Source organism: Cynocephalus volans, chromosome 3 (genome assembly GCF_027409185.1).
Source record: "Cynocephalus volans isolate mCynVol1 chromosome 3, mCynVol1.pri, whole genome shotgun sequence".
Taxonomy (NCBI): Eukaryota; Metazoa; Chordata; class Mammalia; order Dermoptera; family Cynocephalidae; genus Cynocephalus; species Cynocephalus volans.
Genome location: NC_084462.1, coordinates 4,539,863 through 4,558,916, shown reverse-complemented (window position 1 = coordinate 4,558,916; position 19,054 = coordinate 4,539,863). Strand labels below are relative to the sequence as shown.

General features: G+C 40.3%; 1 protein-coding gene across 2 annotated transcripts in view; it reads right to left on the bottom strand.

Moving 5' to 3' along the window:
- Positions 1-19,054, bottom strand: part of LOC134373646 (zinc finger protein 613-like) — a 33,623-nt gene that overhangs the window by 8,717 nt on the left and 5,852 nt on the right. Inside the window, exons 2-4 of one of the 2 annotated variants that reach the window (XM_063091610.1) lie at positions 11,070-11,269; positions 7,158-7,284; positions 6,786-6,878 (exon numbers count right to left, since the gene is read on the bottom strand). In XM_063091610.1, coding sequence (XP_062947680.1) covers positions 6,786-6,878; positions 7,158-7,284; positions 11,070-11,084 — 235 coding nt within the window. In that variant the 5' untranslated portion in view covers positions 11,085-11,269. The remainder of the gene's footprint in view (positions 1-6,785; positions 6,879-7,157; positions 7,285-11,069; positions 11,270-19,054) is intronic. The other variant, XM_063091611.1, reaches the window with a different exon arrangement.

The following is a 19,054-nucleotide window of genomic DNA, read 5'->3' as shown; positions in this document are numbered from 1 at the left end:
GTGGGAGTTCTAACTCAGCTTCTGGGATCCTGGCACCACCCGGTAGCATATCTTTCAAAGCAGTTGGACACAGTGGCCTGAGGCTGGCTACCCTGTCTCCAGGCAGTAGCAGCTACAGCACTTCTGGTAGCCGAAGCTGACAAATTAACTCTGGGACAAAAAACCACTGTGCAGGTGCCCCATGCTGTTCTCACTTTGCTGGACTCTGAAGGACATTACTGGCTCACTAATGCCTGGCTAACTATCAAGGGATGTTACGTGGAAATCCTCACATGGATCTGGAAAAGTTAAAACTCTTAATCCTGCTACATTGCTGCCATTCAGGACTGGAGCCCCAGATCATGAGTGCATAGAAGTGCCCAATGAAGTGTATTTCAGCCTACTGGACCTCAAGGATCAGCCTCTCTCAGACCCTTATGTTGAATACTACACAGATGGGAGCAGCTTTGTCATCACTGGCCAAGACCAGGCAGGATATGCCATGGTCACTCTCGACTCTACCACCGAGATCAAGGTCTTGCCTACAGGAACTTCAGCACAGAAAGCCAGGTAAATTGCCTTAACCTGTGCGTTACAGCTGGCAGCTGGAACTGAAATCAACATTTACACATACTCCAAGTTCACCTTTACTATCCCCCACACCTACAGAGCCTTATACATGGAATGAGGCTTAATCACTTCAACAGGCAAAGATATAAAGTACCAAAAAGAGGTCCTTGAGCTCTTAGAAGCAGTCTGGGCTTCAAAAATGATGGCAGTCATACAGTGCGGGGGCCACCAAAAGGGAAAGAGCTCCCAAGCCAAAGGAAACTGCAAGGCAGATCAAGCAGCCAAGGTAGCCACCACAGACCTGTCTCCCACATTGAGACCCCAATGGAAACTAACAGTCCCTCTGTTCTCAACTTCTCTGCTCAACTGTACCCAAACTTACATGCCCCAGGAGATAACCAGCTTAAAACAAAAAATGGAACACTTCTCCTGGAGGGATGGTGAAAACTCCCTGATGGAAGGGTTGTTATCCCTAACTCCCTGGCCCCAAGGGTAGGTAACCAGTTCCATGAAGATTCCCATTTTGGACAGACAGCATCCAAAGCCACTTTGAGCTGCTACTTCTATATTCAACAGCTTGACAGTCTAGTCTGGACCATCTGCACGTGATGTGCTTTGTGTGCCCACAACAACCTCAAGTCACACTCGAATGACCCTCCAGAAATACAGGCCATGGGTGCAACTCCTTTTGAAAACCTTGAAGTGGACTTCACAGAAATGGCCAAGTCTTAGGGATATAAATATCTCTCGGTCTTGGTATGCACTTACTCTGGTTGGGTTAAAGCCTTTCCTACTCAAACCAAAAAGGCTCATGAAGTGGCTCAAATACTCCTACAAAAAATAATTCAAAGGTTTGGACTGCCTTTAGTGATTGGATCCAACAATGGACCAGCATTTCTAGCTGAAATTCTTTAGCTTTTAGCCTGGAATTTAGCAATTACTTGGAAGCTACACACTGCCTATCAACCCCAAAGTTCAGGAATGGTCAAATGCATGGACAGGACTATAAAAACTCACCTCAGAAAGCTTTGTCAACAAACTCACTTTCACTAGAACAAAATTCTCCCCATGGTTTTGTTCAGAATCTGATCTACACCCACAAATGCATGGGCTTCTCTCCTTTTGAAATCCTGTAGGGAAAGCCTCTTCCTCTCATCAAGGCTATTCAAGATGATCTGGCAGAAATCAGACACATGGCCTTACAACAACAACCCCCAGCCTTAGGAAAAACCATGAAGGCCATTCAACAGTGGGTAGGAAAATGACTCCCAGTTAGTCTTAACCCCCCTGGATAGCCCTACCAGCCACATACTTCTGTTTGGGTAAAAGAATGGAATATACAGCCCCTCAAACCCCTATGGAGAGAACAATTTACTGTCTTGTTGTCTACCCCTACTGCAGTCAGAGTAGCTGAGGTCACTCCATGGATACATCACAGCAGACTCAAACTATCCACAGCTGCCTGGGACTGCATCCCTCACCCTACTTCCCCCTGCAAGCTGACCCTCCAGAAACAGGTAACTTGACCTGCCTTGGAGACTCCAGACGGATGAGCCCTGCTCCAATCACTCTGGAGGCTGACTAGTCTATGCACAGCAGAAGCCTGAGGATCTCCAATGAGAGAGTGTGCCCCTGCAGAAATTGCTGGACTTTGTTTTTTGGGACTGGTGATACTTTTCTTTGTTTTGCTCTTCTGCTGCATGTATCATATCATTTCTTTCCCTTGTGGATCTTAGTTAGAGGACCCCCAGACTAGCCACAACTTTCCCTTACAGAACCATGCCCCACTACACTTCCATATCCTGACACTAACCCTCAGGGTCCTTCTCAAACTCCAACACCACGTTGGCTTATCCCAGTTGGGGGCAGCTATGACTGGAATGGTGATGATGACAATTGGCTCCCTAACTGTAAATGCCAGGATTTCAACCCCAGGGCCCCTGGGGGGAAAAGCAAGGAGAGTCAGCAACTCTGCTTCCTGTCATGTGGAGCCAAGGTCCAGGGTTCCCAAAGGGCAAATGGAGTTTGCTGCTCTGAAAACCCACAACCTGGCCAAACATGAGAACGACTTCTAACCCCTACCATTCTGTCTTCCTCCAGGGCTCCTGCCCCCACAATCCCATCCCTTGGCCTCTATAACAAACTCAAAGCCTCCTTTCAAAACACTTTTGCAGTCGGCCAAAACCTGTTCATACATCTGGCAGAGAGCATAGCCCCAACCCTAAACATGTCAAACTAATGGATATGTGGGGGCTCCCTGATAAGTGAAAACTGGCCATGGAAGGAATCTAGCCTAGAGGTTCCCAAAATCCTCCTATGGAACAAGACCATAGCCCCATGGGCATCCATCTCACCCTGCAGCTGGGATTTGTCCTCAGAGGTCATCAGACAAAATTGCTTCAGTAGACTGGGTAAAAATTTCACCAAATGGGTTGGAAAAACCTTCTGTAAACAGGTATACTCAAATAAAACAGCATACTCCTGGTGGCCTAACACCATCGCTCTGGGCCTGACTTCCAACCAAGGGAAAAACTCACAATGGGTCCTGCATTCCAAGTTCTTGTTACCCTAGGTTACAAAATTGTACAGGATCTTGAACCTTCCAGGGAATTCCACAAATTAACTAGTACTGAAAAAATGTAAAATCTATTGATCCCAAAACTTAGGGAGCACCTGAAGGGCTCTTCTGGATCTACGGAAAGAGGGCTTATACCCATGTACTCCACAGATGGAATGGATGTTGTGCCCAAGGAACTATCCAACCAGGTTTCTTCCTGTTACCCAAGGAAGAGGAAACACAGCTGGGAATTCCCCTATATGATGACCTGAGACCCAAAAGGTCCATTGAACTGGGAGGAAAACAGAGGACATGGAGATGAATGGCCACCACAATGCATAATACAATATCTTGGTCCTGCCACTTGGGCTCAGGATGGTAACTGGGGAGATAGAACCCCCATCTACATGCTAAATGATATCATCAGGCTCCAGACAATTCTAGAGATAATCAGCAATGAAACTTCCACTGCAATAGACCTCCTAGCCCACAAACAATCTCAAACGAGAGTGACTACTTATCGAAATTGACTGGCATTACACTACCTCCTAGTGGAGGAAGGGGGAACACTTCAGATTGCTGTTTACAAATATATGACAACAAAAAGGCAATCACTGATATAACCACAAAAATAAGAAAATTAGCTCATGTTCCTGTTCAAAAATGGCCTGGCTGGAAGCCAGGAAACCTCTTTGGAAAAATGTTTGGTGGCTGGCTTAACATGTTTGGAGGGTTCAAACCCTCATTATTATGGTCCTTTTCATAATGGGAACTTGTCTCATCCTCCCCTGCCTGTTGCTTCTGATAATAAACACAATTAAATCCTCCCTAGAGGCCATGGTGGAACCAAAAAACCACCAACAGAATGTTTTCACTATGACAATACAAACCAGTGGCCCGACAGGACCCCCAAAACTATATATAATGACACTGTATGACTGAGCCATGTCTGGCCACAGTCAATGCATCAAAGGGGGGAATGAGGCCAAACCAGATATCTTGCAGAACCAGCTACAGCTGACACCTCTCTGCAGCTGCAGCCACACTTCAGTCTCACTCTGTGGCTATCACAGGCTGATGAAACTGAATTTCTCCTCTGTTTTTCTCTTGTCTGTAATTTTCCACCCTAAGATAAAGCTCCCTCTACCATGCTGTAAAACCCAGAAATACTATGGTATAGAAATAACAGCCCTGCTGTGTTTGGGGGCGCAGCTTTTGGACATTAGTCCTCTGAGTCACAGCTCGCCGACCAATAAATTGTGCTTCCCGTAGAAGCTTCAGTGTCCCACCTCTCTGTAAGAGTTTTCTGAAATGTTGCAACAAATTGAATCCCTTCTAGCATGTACTGGGGCTTGTAGTTCATGAACTAGTCTCAAGAGGGCCTGCTTACAGCATTTTATATGGACTAGCCCAGGCCCCAAATCTAACACAAGCAAACTCAGAAAAAGAGGTCTTGGTACACATATTAGGGAACGATGCATTTAAGAAATACTCATCACTAGTTGTACAAACCTCTTCATTATCTGTGCTCCCATTACAGAGGATCTCACTGAGTCCAAATTACTATCTGTAGTCCTTACTCTCCCTGAACTCAGATATCCAACTGCAGTAGAGAACACTACTTGAATGTGAACAGCACATCTAAATTACAATGTCTAAAACAGAACTCCTGATGTATCAATGCACATTGCCTCCTTCACACATTGTTTTCATCCCAGGAAATGGAAACTCTATTCCTTCCAGGACTCATGCCAGAAACCTTACCATCATCCTTCATTTGTATGTTTCTCTCACACCCTTTTTCTACTTCAGTAGGAAATTCCATCTGCCTTTTTAAATAAATATATTCAGAAACTGATTAAAACTCACTCCCTCAACCCAGTTCAAAGACAACCACTCTGTGGATTTCAGGCTTCAACCTCTGCCAGCTACTATTTTCTACAAAGTAGCCAAATGACCCTTTGCAATATGAATTATATCATGTTACTCCTCAAAACTCTCTCATGATTTAAAAAAAAAATCAAGTCTCTCATGATTTAAAAGAAATCAAGTCCTTGAAATCTCCTTGAAAGGTCCTACTTGACCTGTCTATACCAAACTCTAGCTACTGCCACATTGACCTTATCTCCATATATCACCAACCACTGCCTCTTACTCACTCCACTGTACATACATAGGCTTCCTTGAAGTTCCTCAAACATACACCAGCCTTGGGCTTTTGAACTTGCTATTTTGCCCACTTAGAAGGTAATTCATCCAAGTGAACTACTCATGCTCCTCACATAGTTACTCAGTCACCTTAAAAAGAGCCACTCTCGTTCCCAAAAAGAAGCTCGCAGTCACCCACATTATGTGTTTTATTGCTCTTCCCAGCACTTTCACCACCAGACACGATACTTACCTATTCTGATTAATTTAGTGCCTCCTCCTTTTAGAATGTAAACCCCAAGAATTTTGTTGTTGATGTTTACAACTGTCAGGGCTAGTATGTAATGGGCTACCAAAAAATATTTAAGGCCATCAAAAAGTATTTAAGGCAATGAAACAAGGAAAGAATCACATGTATGGAACACATTGGGGAGACTTTGATCTTGACCTTAGGGGGAAGAAAAAACTCTGTAAAAGCAAGATGATGCCATATCACGGAGACTGGACTAGAATATCAATTGACAGAAAAGAAATTTTCATGTTCTATGACTGCTATGATTAACTGGGACGTAATGCCATCAGACTACATATAATATGAAAAGGAAAGCTTTAAGGGAATGAGCCCAGCAATTTCATTTAAGAGAATCTAAAACAACGGGCAGAAATAACTATTACACAAGACAAATATAGCAAAGTGGGACTGAGGTTTAGTAATCTGGTTTGGGCTGGAAAGAGAATGAGAATTTTGAAAAAATCAACAGGAAGAGAAAGACTTTAAATAAAGAAGCTGAGGAGGTAGGGAAGTTTTGAGGTCACTCCACAGTGGCCAGGATAGACTCAAGGAGCTGCCACGGAAATGGTAACATATACGGTATGAACATGTAAAAGTTAGAAAATATGAAGGGAGATGTTAATCCGAGAGTCTCAAAAGAGAACAAATGATTAAGTCATCAGAATAAAGAAAACGTTTGAAGGATATGTGAACAGAGCAACAAATGGAAAACAGAAACTTTGGAGGACCTCAGATTGGGGAAAAAGAGAAACTAAGGAAACAGATATGTGCACAGCAACAGACCAGGTTACCCTGGGGCCACAGAATCCAAGATGGGGGTGGATGTTAGGAAGGGAACTCAAGATTATCAAAAGGGGCAGGAAGGTGAAGTAGTCAGAAGACAGTGCTCAAATCAAAGATCTCTCTGTGGACAGAGACACGGACAGTAGAGTTTCATAGCAAAGGAAGTAAGCAGAAGGAACAGGTAGTGATACTCTGATGGGCGAAGAATGGTGAGATTTCAGAATCCTAAAAAGAAACCTAGAGAAAAAAATCAAGAGCTAGATGAAATAAACAGTGGCCAAATCTAAGCAGAGATAAAGAGGCATATGTTCCTCAAAACACCTAAAAGAAAAAGAGCTCTTTCCTAGGAAGAGGGACTTGTTTACACATCCTCAAACACCCTCACAGCTGTGAACCTCTGAACGTCTAGACTATGACTTCATTGGTCACCCTCCTTGCTGGATCTCACTGACTCACCTAGATAGATTCGACTATGGATTTCATCTTCTATTGTCCATGGTTCTCCTCGTTGCAACCTGGTGAGTGCATCTGGCTTGCTGGCTTGATACCCTGTTCATGGGAAATGACAGAAGACAGGTTCATCAAACTGGGCTGTGATCTGTCAACATAACAGAACACTCCATTTTAAGAACAACATAATTTACATGTCTGAAAATTAAAGGCTTTTCTCTCACAAATGTGGCACATTATGCTCTTTTATCTCAGGCCAGAAAGGTGACTGAGAATCTACCACTTCAGGGCACCACAGACCCTCTAGAGCTTTCAGAAGCTGAGAAGGAAAGGCCACTGACTGGACACCCTCTGAGTGACACAGGGAGCTGTCCTTACCCACTGACACCAGGTTGCTGTAGTTCTCCAACATCACATCCCAGTACAGGTCCTTCTGAGCAGGGCCCAGGAGCTGCCACTCCTCCCTGGTGAACTCCACAGCCACATCCTCCAGTGTCAGTGATTCCTGTAATAACACAGTTCTCCTTAATATGAAGTGTTTCTCTTTTATTGATACAGAAGGAATGTGAAGGATGTTGTTCAGCTCATTTTCACAATATACGCTGCATCTATATACCTAGGTGTTGTAATTTTTTAAACAACACATTGTGATAGAAGCAAAATCTATCTCTAAAATCTATGTTCAAAATCAATCTCTAGCAAAATATGCTGTAATTGTAGAGTCATCCATCAATTAACAAATCAGAATAACTAGTCATTTAATGCCCTGGCTAAACTAGGAACATCTCATATACGTATATGTATATGTAGGTTTTTTTGAACACATATTTATCAGGCACTAAATATATTCTAGTGATATCAAGATGAATATAGCACTTTTCTATATTCATCATGAATCTTCATACCCAATATCAGAATCAACCATGAACACACTATAGACACTATAAGATACTACATATCAAATAAGTTTATTTTGTATGTTAGAAGGTGTGATATTGTCTCTGCCCCCGATTCCTGACACAGAATTCCCAAAACCCTTACAGGCAGGAGGGCTAGAAGAATCTCTTATTTTAATATTTGGTCTTTGACCCTGGGTCCTGACACAGAGCACCTAAGATCTTTGTAAATTCCTGAGTGATAGCAGCATTTGACACAGAGCTCCTAAATCCCTTGGAATTTCATGGGTAATAGAAGTGTCTTTTGTTTTAATGAGGTGACTCTTGGTCTGCTGGATAACCTCAGGATCAGGTCTTTTTGCCAGGGGAACCAAGCAGGGGATTAGAAAGTTGAAACTTTCAGCTGCACCCCCTGGTCTCCGGAAGCGGAGGGGGGCTGAGGGTTGAGTTGATAACCAAACACTTAACAGTGATGTAATCAATCATGCCTACAGAATGAAGCTTTCATAAAACCCACAAGGACGGTTCCAAGAGCTTCTGGATAGCTGATCACGTGGGGATGCCTGGATGATAGTGGTGCATCTGGAGAGGTCATGAAAACTTCCCACTCTTTCCCACATACCCCACCCTATGCATCTCTTCCATTTGGCTGTTCATCTGTATAATTTATAATATCCTGTACAATAAACTGGTAAATGTAAATAAAGTGTTTTTCTGAGTTCTGTGAGTTGCTCTAGCAAACTAATCAAATCTGAGAAGGGGGTTGTGGGGATCCTGATTTATAGCCAGTTGGCCAGAAAGATAAGTGACAATGTACTGCTTGTGAATTGGTGTCTGATGTGGGCAGTCTTGCAGGACTGAGCTCTCAATCTGTGGGATATGACAATATTTCCAGGTAGATAAGTGTCAGAACTGAATTGAATTATAGGGCACCCAGTTGATATCAGCTGGAGAACTGATTGTTGGTGAGGAAGAACCCACACAGTTTTTGGTGACCAGAGGTAAAATGTTCTGTGTTGAATATTGTACGGAGAACAACAGTAGGAAAACACTATTTTTTACCTATCTCTTTGGAGGAGTAAAAGAATCTTTCCAAAACATGTCCAAAGAGCAAGAGACTATTAAGCAATATTAAACAGACTATGAAAAACATAGTATTGCTCAAAAACCACACACACACACAATTTAAAAAATTATTATCAGGTATGTTAACAACATATCAATTACATTGAAGACATAATTAGTGAACTAGATCTGGAGAAAGTACCACAGGACAAAATGATCGAATATAAAAGACAGATTAATAAATATGGAAGACAGGTGAGGTCTAGCATTTACCAATTCAATGTATGAAAAAGAAAATATAATAACGGAAAGGCACTATCCAAAGATTCAAGGGCTGAGACAGATACATCTGTAAATATATATATACATATACACATATATATGGTAGATGCACACACAGGAACAGTGACAGGAAATATGTATTACTGCCCATTTGTTAAAGCTGCACTTAGGCAATTAGGAAAAGAAGGATGCAAAGGAACCTTACTTTTCTACGATATATACTTTATAATCATTGGACAATTTTATTTTAACCTTTAAAATGTATCCATGCACATTTATGGCTTCTTTTTTTTTTTTCCCCTAGCTGGCTGGTACAGCGATCAAACCCTGGACCTTGGAGTCACAAGCACTATGCTATAACCAATTGAGCTAACTGGCCAGTCTGTATGATTAAATTTTAAGAAGGTAACAAGGGAGGCAGCAGTAGGTAAGAACTGGCTTTGAACACAGAAAGAAGTGTGTACTATCTTACGGTGAAGTTCTAAAGCAAACCCTCTGGTTCCTGATAACCCATGCCCTTACCAGACAGCATAACTTCGAAATGCCTACAGACAAATTTGTACTCAAATACCAGTTCAGCCACCTGTTCATAAGGGACTTTAGGAAGTCACAGAATCTTTCCAATTTCCTAGACCATGAAGGTTTTATTCCTAGCTTGGCCCTAAGAGCCATAAAGCTGAGTCCATTGGTCACCTTGCCATGGTCCCATGAAAAACTCTGTATTGAGTTCTCTTCATCTCTTTCCTAAGGGGTCTCTGAGAAACTTCAGTTTAGCATTTATGAGAAATCTGCATTTATGATACCATCTATCACATCACCTCTAGGAATAACCATCCAAAAAAATGTCCTGAGACCTAAGTGGCATGAAATATTGACACCTCTCAGGAACTGGTCTGCTTTCCCCTCAGAGTTAGTGCATATTTTGTGACCATTATGGTTCTCTGGTTGTGATGACTGTCAGAGACATTAGACAGAAGGTGACACCTAATACAACCCACAAGATGCTCCAGTCACACATTATGTTCTGATACTGATCATTCAGTGTAAATTCTATTGTGCTGTTTTTACTCATAACACCTCTGACAATAATTGGGTGGGTTTTTCCTTAGACCAAGTAATTCTCTAAATCTTCAACACCAACTGGGTATCCAACAATTGAATTCAATTCTGGCACCTACTCTTGGAGTTAGTGTAGACCCCACAAGCTAAGGGCTCAATCCCACAAGACTAACCCCACTTCAGATGCAAGTTTTGAAACTGTGGGGTCTCCAGTTTATCCACACTTCTGTCTGACTTCGCTACAAATTTGGGGGTTTCCACAACCCACCCTCTGGTTCAAAAATTCACAAGAACAATTCACAAAACTTAGCATAGCGCTGAACTTACTATTGCCAGTTTATTATAAAGGATGCAACTCAGGAATACCCAAATGGAACAGATGCACAGGGCAAAGTATAGGAGTGTTGGTGGTGGTGTGAACTTCCATGCTCTCTCTGGGCACTCCACCACTCTCCCAGCAACTCAATGTGTTCACCAACGCAGAAGCCCTCTGAACCCCATTGCTTAGGTGTTTTATGTAGGTTTCATTACATAGGTACGACTGATTAAATCACTGGCAACTGGTTATTGAACTCAATCTCCCTCACCCCTCCCTGGTGGGTGGGAGTAGGGCTGAAAGTTCTAAGCTTCTAATTAAGGATTGGTCTTTCTGTTGACCAGCCTCCATACTGAAGCTATCTAAGTGTCCACCAAGAGTAACTTTCTTAGAACAAATGAGGCACCTATCACTATTTTCATTCAGGAATTCTAAGAGTTTTAGGAGCTCTGTGCCAAGAACTAGGGGCGAAGACCAAATATCTTTCTATGATACCACACCTATGAATAATATATTCCTGGTCCTACTTTGTCTTGAATTTGAAGTTAGAGTCTATTTGTGCACTAGTCCTGCTTTACCAATTTATACTTTCCATTTAATTCAATTGACTTTTAAAGTGCTCTAGAAATCAATTATGGAATAAAGGAAAGAGTAAAACAAACCAAAAGTCACCTGGGCCTTGATCATTTTTTCTCTTATGGGATATAGCCAGTAATTAGGATGTTGTGTCTTCAGTCTCTTCTTGAACTGCTCTAAATTTCTAGTTAGAAATCTTAGCCTCCAGTCAAGGATGTCCCAACAAATGATGATATCTAGGCCCTGGAATCTCGTCTCTTCACTTGTGTCTTGCTCTTGGAGCCAGGACCTGTGGACTTAAGAGGAAATTCACTTTGAGTGCACATTCGTGCTGGGCTCACGTCAAGGCCATCTCTAACTGCTCCTTTATTTGGGGCCCCAGAAACTTTTATCCTGTGGCGCAATAAAACATAAAATTCTAACTGTATAATCAACAAATCTTTCTTTGGTAGAAGTGGGGTGACTGTGAGGGAAGATGGGAGAGAAGAACCAACATAACATCATGCTGCAACACCAAAGGATTTCTCATGGAGATCAGTTTTTAGAAAGAGAACATATATAGAAGGTGACAATCTGGATATTTATTTCTTTAAACCCATGTTTGCCCATGTACCTGTTCAAAAGTCATTGTACACCTCAAGTACAGGCACACCTCAGATTGAAGACAAATATGCTAAGCAAAGCATGGGTATTGTCTTATTTAATTTCTCATTAGTGACCACTTTATTATACTCTTATATGAGGTATTAAATAGCAAGCTGACAAAGTCCTTGATATTCTAGGGGATATGGCTTCCCATTTTGCCCCTTTCTCCCTTCTCCCTCCCCTTGAGGACTGACCTTTGATTGAACCCAGGACCCTGGAAGCTTTGTAAATGAGAAACTTATGTTTCTATTTTGTTGATAAGGAGTCAGCTATGAATCTTCAAGCACCTAGGCAGCTGAAAATGAACTATAAATAGCTTGGTACCAGACATAACTGATTTAATCAGTACAATTTGTTATTTTCACTGGCTTATAAAAAGTAACCTAAAATTAACTAAGATGCCTTACAGGTCAGCAGCATGAAAGATCCTACTGATCCCATAAATTGTGTCTCTTCATTTCCCACCATCTCCCCTTGGGGTACTGGTTGGGGACACTACTATATGCTATAAATCATTATTCCCAATTCCAACATGAACATATGGCTTGGTGATTAACTATCTTGTCAAAGAACACACAATATATGGCAGAGTCAGAATTTGAACCGAAGTCCGCCTGTCTACAAGAACATGACATTAGGCATTACCTTATTCCCTTCACCATATATGCTCATCATAAGACTGAGCTCTCTTTGCTACTACACTGAAAGAATTTCATTTCTACAGCATCACTTGAAGGATGGCCACATAGCCACAGACCTCTAATCTGAACTTCCAGAATCAGCTCTGCTAATGGTGACACATGCAACTACCTTCTTGTCTAACAACAAATGGAAACGCTGCATGCCACACCCCTGGCCTGAAAGCAGCAAGTCACAGACCAGCAGCCCCAGAGGCATTGTGTAAGCCAAATTCTAGAGTCACAGTACAGGATCACATGGTGAGAGCATCAACTTGATGGACTCATCTTGACCTTTCCTTCTTCCTACCTGGGTAGAATCACCATGACAAGTTCCCTATGGCTCTCCTCCAAACCCATAGGACCTGTACTTCCTCATCCTCGGACCCACAACTGCATAACCTCCCCTCCCTCTACAATTCCAGAGGCACTTCGCTGAGGCAGTAGACCTGTCACACTTGTCTTCTTGAAAGGCTACCAATGGAACAGTGCACAGGCCAAATGATGCGACTCTTATGGGAAGGAGGCAGTGGATGAATGCAACATATCAGAGGCACCCAGGGTATGTGCTTCAAATCGCAAGGTGTCCATTCCCATGAGTTTCTATAGCCCTATATCTAGGAATAGCTAAAGTTTCTACCTCATTTTTGACCCTTAAGAACTCTCTATAGAAAGTAATTATTCCTGTTTCCTCTAGTGGCTGGGTCCTTTCACTGGAGAAGTACCATTTCTGAAAATATGTGTTTATATAGGAAGCAATAAAGAAAATTTCCACAAAGTCTAAAACATCATTACCAAACATGCCATGATCATTAATCATCATTACATGAAAGTAACAAACAACAAAGGAAAGTCAACAGAAAAAATTCAAAACCTGTAAAGCAAAACTATATGTCACTTGAAACTATATATAAAACATGCATTATGTGAAAAACATGCATTAAATGAAAAACATGCAGTATATGAAAACATACATAATATAAAACAAGTTCAAGAGAGTGGTTATCACTGGGGAAAGAAAAAGGGGGATGGACTATTAAGGATACCACTTAAGTTGCACTTGCAACAGTTTATTTCCTTAAATAAAAGTTATCACCAACAAGGAAATAAAATTAACTATATCATGGAGGAAAATCACATTGAGTGAAAATGGCAGAATAGGAAGTTCTAACTGAACCAACCCTCTGGTTCAGGCCTACTAAACTAACCTCCCCATGTCCCCAGCCACAGATCAGACAAAAAATTCCCCCTCCTCCCAATGCCACTGAGCTGATTTCTATGTTTCCAAGTTTCCAACCCAGAAAAACAGCTCACAACCCTATCCTAACAAACAGCTCCCCTGTCTCACTGGCAGAAATAAAGCATATCTGTGCCCCATTGGAGAAGTGGCCAGTTTCAACTTCAAGAGTGCTGCCATGTGACTTTGCCTATTGCCTGAGAAGAGGCTGGCCAGGCTCCCTCTTGGCAGGCCTGCTCCATGGCCTTGCCCACTGCTCAAGATGCAGCTGACAGGAGCCCCTCTCTGTATCCCTGTCTAGCAGCCTCACCTACTGCTTGAGTAGCAGCTAGACAGCTCCCTTTTGGCAGGCCCACTTGGCTGCTCGCCCACTGCACAAGAAGTGTCTGACAGGGCCCCCTCTCTGCAACCCTTCCTAGCAGCCTTATCCACTGCCCAAGAAGTAGTTAGCAGGGCCCATTCTCTCTGGCCTTGCATAGTGGCCTAGCCCACTGTTTGAGAAGTAACTGGCAGGGCTCCTTCTCTGCAGCTCTTGTAGCCACCTCATAATTTTCCAAGAAGTGATTGGCTGGGGCCCTCTCTGGGTAGTTCTGACTAGCAGGATAGCCTACCACAAGAGAAAATGCTCAGCAGCCCCACCCTTGGGAGGCCTGCTCTGAAATGTCAAGTGAATCACAGTGCCACACTTGGCCTCAAGAAATGATGGAGTGGACTGGCTCCTGGAAGATCTGCACCAGGCTAGCTGAACCAAAGCATATCCATGCCCCTGACTCAAAGAAACAGTTCATCTGTCATGCCACTAGTGGACCTACCCCTGTGCCTTTCCATTGCATGCATGTGCAATCAAGTGAGAAATGGTCTGGCTGTTTGCATTCTACAGTAACTGGTCTGAAAGAATAAGAAATTACGAACGTACCAGAAAAAAGATTCAAATTAATAATCTTAAGGAAACTCACCGAGATACACGACAATACAAACAACTCAACAAAATCAGGAAAACAATTCATGATCTGAATTAGAAAATCAACAAAGAGACATATACCATAATCAGACAGAAATCTTGGAACTGAAGAATTCATGGAATGAAATAAAAATTACATACAAGAATCAAAACAACACACTATATCATGCAGAAGAATTTCTGAATTTCAACACAAATGTTTTGAAATAACCCAGGAAAATAAAAACAAATAAATAAATAAGTAAAGAATTATAAAAATGAATAAAACCTACAAGATTTATGAAATACTATTAAGCAAAGAAGAATTCAAATTATGGGCATTCCAGAAAAAGCAAAAAGCAAAAAACATATTGAAAACATATTTAATGAAATGATAGCTAAAAACTTCCCTAGTCTTGGGAAAGATAGGAACATCCAAATCCAGGATATTCAAAGGTCCACAAATAGATTCAAACCAAAAAAGTTCATTCCAAGACACAGAATAGTCAAACTGTCAAAAGTTAATGAACATATAATTTTAAAAACAGCAAGAGAAAAGCATCAAGTCACTTATGAGGGAATCTCCATTAGACTAACAGCAGACTTCTCAGCAGAAATCCTACAGGCCAGGAGAAAATGGGATGATATATTCAAAGTACTGAAAGAAAAAAGAAAAGCAACTGCCAGTCAAAAATTTTAAATCCAGCAAAGCTATCCTTCAGAAATGAAGGAGAAACAAAGGCTTTCTCAGACAAGCAAAAATTAAGGGAATACATCATCAAAAGGCCAGCCTTAAAAAAAGTGTTTAGGAACCAAGGTCAAGGGTTTAGATGCCCATACTGGCCAGCCTTCTTAAAAACAAAAAGAAAGAAAAAATGCTTAGAGGAGTCTTACACCTAGAAGGGAATGAACGATAACAACCACCATGAAAACTTTTGAGAAAACAAAACTTACTAGTAGAATAAATACATAACTTAGAGAGGGTTGGCCAGTTCACTCACTCAGTAGAGTGTGGTGCTGACAAACCAAGGTCAAGGATTTAGATCCCTATATCAGCCTGTAGCAAAACAAAACAAAAAAGTATTAGAAAGAAAAAATTAAACTTTATCAATACAGAAAACCAAGTGGATAAACAATAAGAGAGGAAGAAAGGAACAAAGGATACACAAAAGAATCAGAAAACAAAGAACAAAATGACAGGAGTAAGACCTCACACACCAGTAACAACCCTGAATATAAATGGATTAAATGCCCCAATTAAAAGATATAGACTGAATTGATTTTTTTAAAAAAAATCTCATCCATATGCTGCCAACAAGAAACACAACTTACATACACAGAGACTGAAAGTGAATGGAGAAAAAAAGAAATTCCCAGCAAATAAAAAACAAAAGTGAGCAGGAATAGATATACTTATATCAGATAAAATCATAAAAAGAGCATGAGTAACTATACTTTTATCAGATAAAATTTAAATCAAAATTTGTACTAAGAGATGAGGAAAGGGATAATATGATGACAAAGGGATCAATACAGCAAGCGGATATAACAATTATAAATATATATACACCCAACCCCAGAGCACCCAAATATATAAAGCAAATATTATCAAATCTAAAGGAAGAGACAGTTGCCAACACAATAATAGGTGGGGACTTTAACACCCCACTCTCAGCATTCAACACATCATCACAGAAAAAAAATGACAAAGAAATATCAAATATAAAAGAGCCTATAGACCACCAGATGGACCTAACAGACACTTACAGAACATTTCATCCACCAGCTGCAAAATACACATTCTTTTCATCAGCCCATGGAACATTCTCCAGGATTGACTATATGCTAGGCCACAAAACTAACCTCAACAAGTTAAAAAAAAAAAAAAGAATCAAAATCATATCAAGTATTTTTTTTTGACCATGATGGAAAAAAACTAGAAATCAATAACAAGAGGAACTTCCAAAACTATGAAAACACATGGAAATTAAACAACATGCTCCTGAACAATCAATAGTTCAAAGAAGAGATTAAGAAAGAAATTTTAAAACTTCATGAACAAACAAAGACAGAAACAAAACATAACAAAACCAATGGGATACAGCCAGGCAATATTAAGAGGAAATTTCACAGCAATAAATGCCTACATTAAATAAACAGCTTAACAATGAACCTCAATGAACTAGAAAAGCATGAACAAACCAAATCTAAAATAAGTAGAAGAAAAGAAATAATAAAAATCAGAGTGGAAATAAATGAAATTGAGACTAAAATTAGACTACAAAAGATCAATTAAACAAAAAGCTGATTTTTGAAAAAAATGAACAAAACTGACAAACCACTAGCCAGAGTCACCCAGAAAAAAACAGAAAAGACCCAAATAAATAAAATAAAAAACGCAAAAGGAGACATTACAACTGATAACACCAATAGAAAAAAGATCATTAGAAACTATTATGAACAACTGTATGCCAATAAATATGAAAACCTAGAGGATGTGGATAAATTCCTGGATACATATGATCTAACAAGACTGAACGAAGAATAAACAAAAAAATCTGAACAGATCAATAATAAGTAACAAGATTGAATCAGTAATAAAAGGTCTCCCAAGAAAGAAAAACCCAGGACCAGATTGCTCTACTGCTGAATTCTACCAAACATTAAAAAAAATACCAATACTTCTCAAACTATTTCACAAAATAGAGTGGATGGAATTCTTCCAGACTCATACTATGAGGCCAGTATTACCCAGATATGACAACCAGGCAAGGATACAACAATAACAAAAAAGAAAACTACAAGCCAATCCCCCTATGAACATAGAACCAAAAATCCTTCATAAATTACTAGCAAATCAAATCCAACAGTACATCATGATCAAGTGGATTTATCCCAGGGGATGCAAGGATGGTTGAACATATGCAAATCAATAAATGTAATACATAACATCAGCAGAATGAAAGAAAATACATACAATCATCTTGATAGATGCAACAAAAGCATTTGGTAAAATTCAATATCCCTTCATGATAAAAAAAAAAACCTCTCAACAAATTAGCTGTAGAAAAAAAATCCTCATACAATAAAGTCTATAAATGACAAACTCACAGTTAATACACTGAACAGAGAAAAGTTCCAAAAAGTGGATTAAAACAAGATGCCTACTCTCACCACTTTTGTTCAACATAGTACTGGAAGTCCTAGCTGGAGCAATTTGGCAAGTGAAAGGAATAAAGGGTATCCAAACTGGAAAGGAGGAAGTCAAACTGTCCCTGTTTCCAGATAATATGACTTTTTATAGAGAGAAACCTAAAGACTCTATACCAAAAAATGTCTAGATCTGAAAAATAACTTGAGTAAAGCTGGAGGATACAAAAATCAACATACAGATAATAGTAGTGTTTCTACACAACAACAACAATGAACTAGCAGAAAAAGAAATTGAGAAAAAAACTTTCACCTACAATGGCAATAAAATAAAATAAAATAACATAAAATAAAATACCTAGGAATAAAGGTAACTAAGGAGGTGAAAGAAAACTATGAAAACTGATTAAAGAAATTATGGCTGGCCAACATATATATAAATAAAATTTAAAAGTAAAAATCAATCAATAAATAAGAAATTAGGGTGGCCACTTAGCTTGGTTGGTTAGAACGTGGTGGTGTAATACCAAGGTCAAGGGTTCAGTTACCCAAACTGGCAAGCCACAAAGAAACAAAGAAACAAACAAACAAAAAAATTAAAGAAGGCCCACAGAAATGGAAAGACATTGCATGTTCATGGGGTGGAAAAATCAATGTTGTCAAAATGAACGTACTACCAATAGCGATCTACATATTCAATGCAATCCCCATCAAACTACCAATGACATATTTCACAGAAATAGCAAAAAAAATTCAAAAAGTTACATGGAACAACAGAAGACCCTGCTGTGGGTTGAATGTCTCTCCCCAAACTCACTGAAACTTAATCTTCAATTTAGCAAAGTTAAGAGGGTGGGAAATCCAATTATGATATCTGAAAGGAGGGGCCTTTGACAGGTGATTAGAGTGTGAGGATTGGATTAATCCATTGATGGTTTAATGGGTGGTAATGGATATTGTTCTGATGGCTTTAAAAGGAGAGCAACTGAGAAGCTTAGCTCCGTCTCTTGCTCAGCCAGTCCCCATGTGATACCTTGCGTCACTACACAGCCACTACCAACAAGGCAGTCACCAGATGTGTTCCCTGGACTTTGGACTTCCCAATCCCCAAAACTGTAAGCAACAAATACTGTTTCTTTACAATTTATCCTGTTTCAGGTATTTCTGTGGTTAGCAACAGAAACAGACAAATACAGACCCTGAATAGCCAAAGCAATCTTGAGCAAAAGAACAAAGTAGATGGCATCATACTCTCTCACCTCAAAATATACTATAAAGCTACAATAATCAAAACAGCATGCTATTGGCACAAAAACAGACACATAGACCAATGAAACAGAATAGAGAACTCAGAAATAAATCTACATATCCACAGCCAACTAATTTTTGACATATGAGTGAAGAACATATATTAGGAAAAGGACAGTCTCTT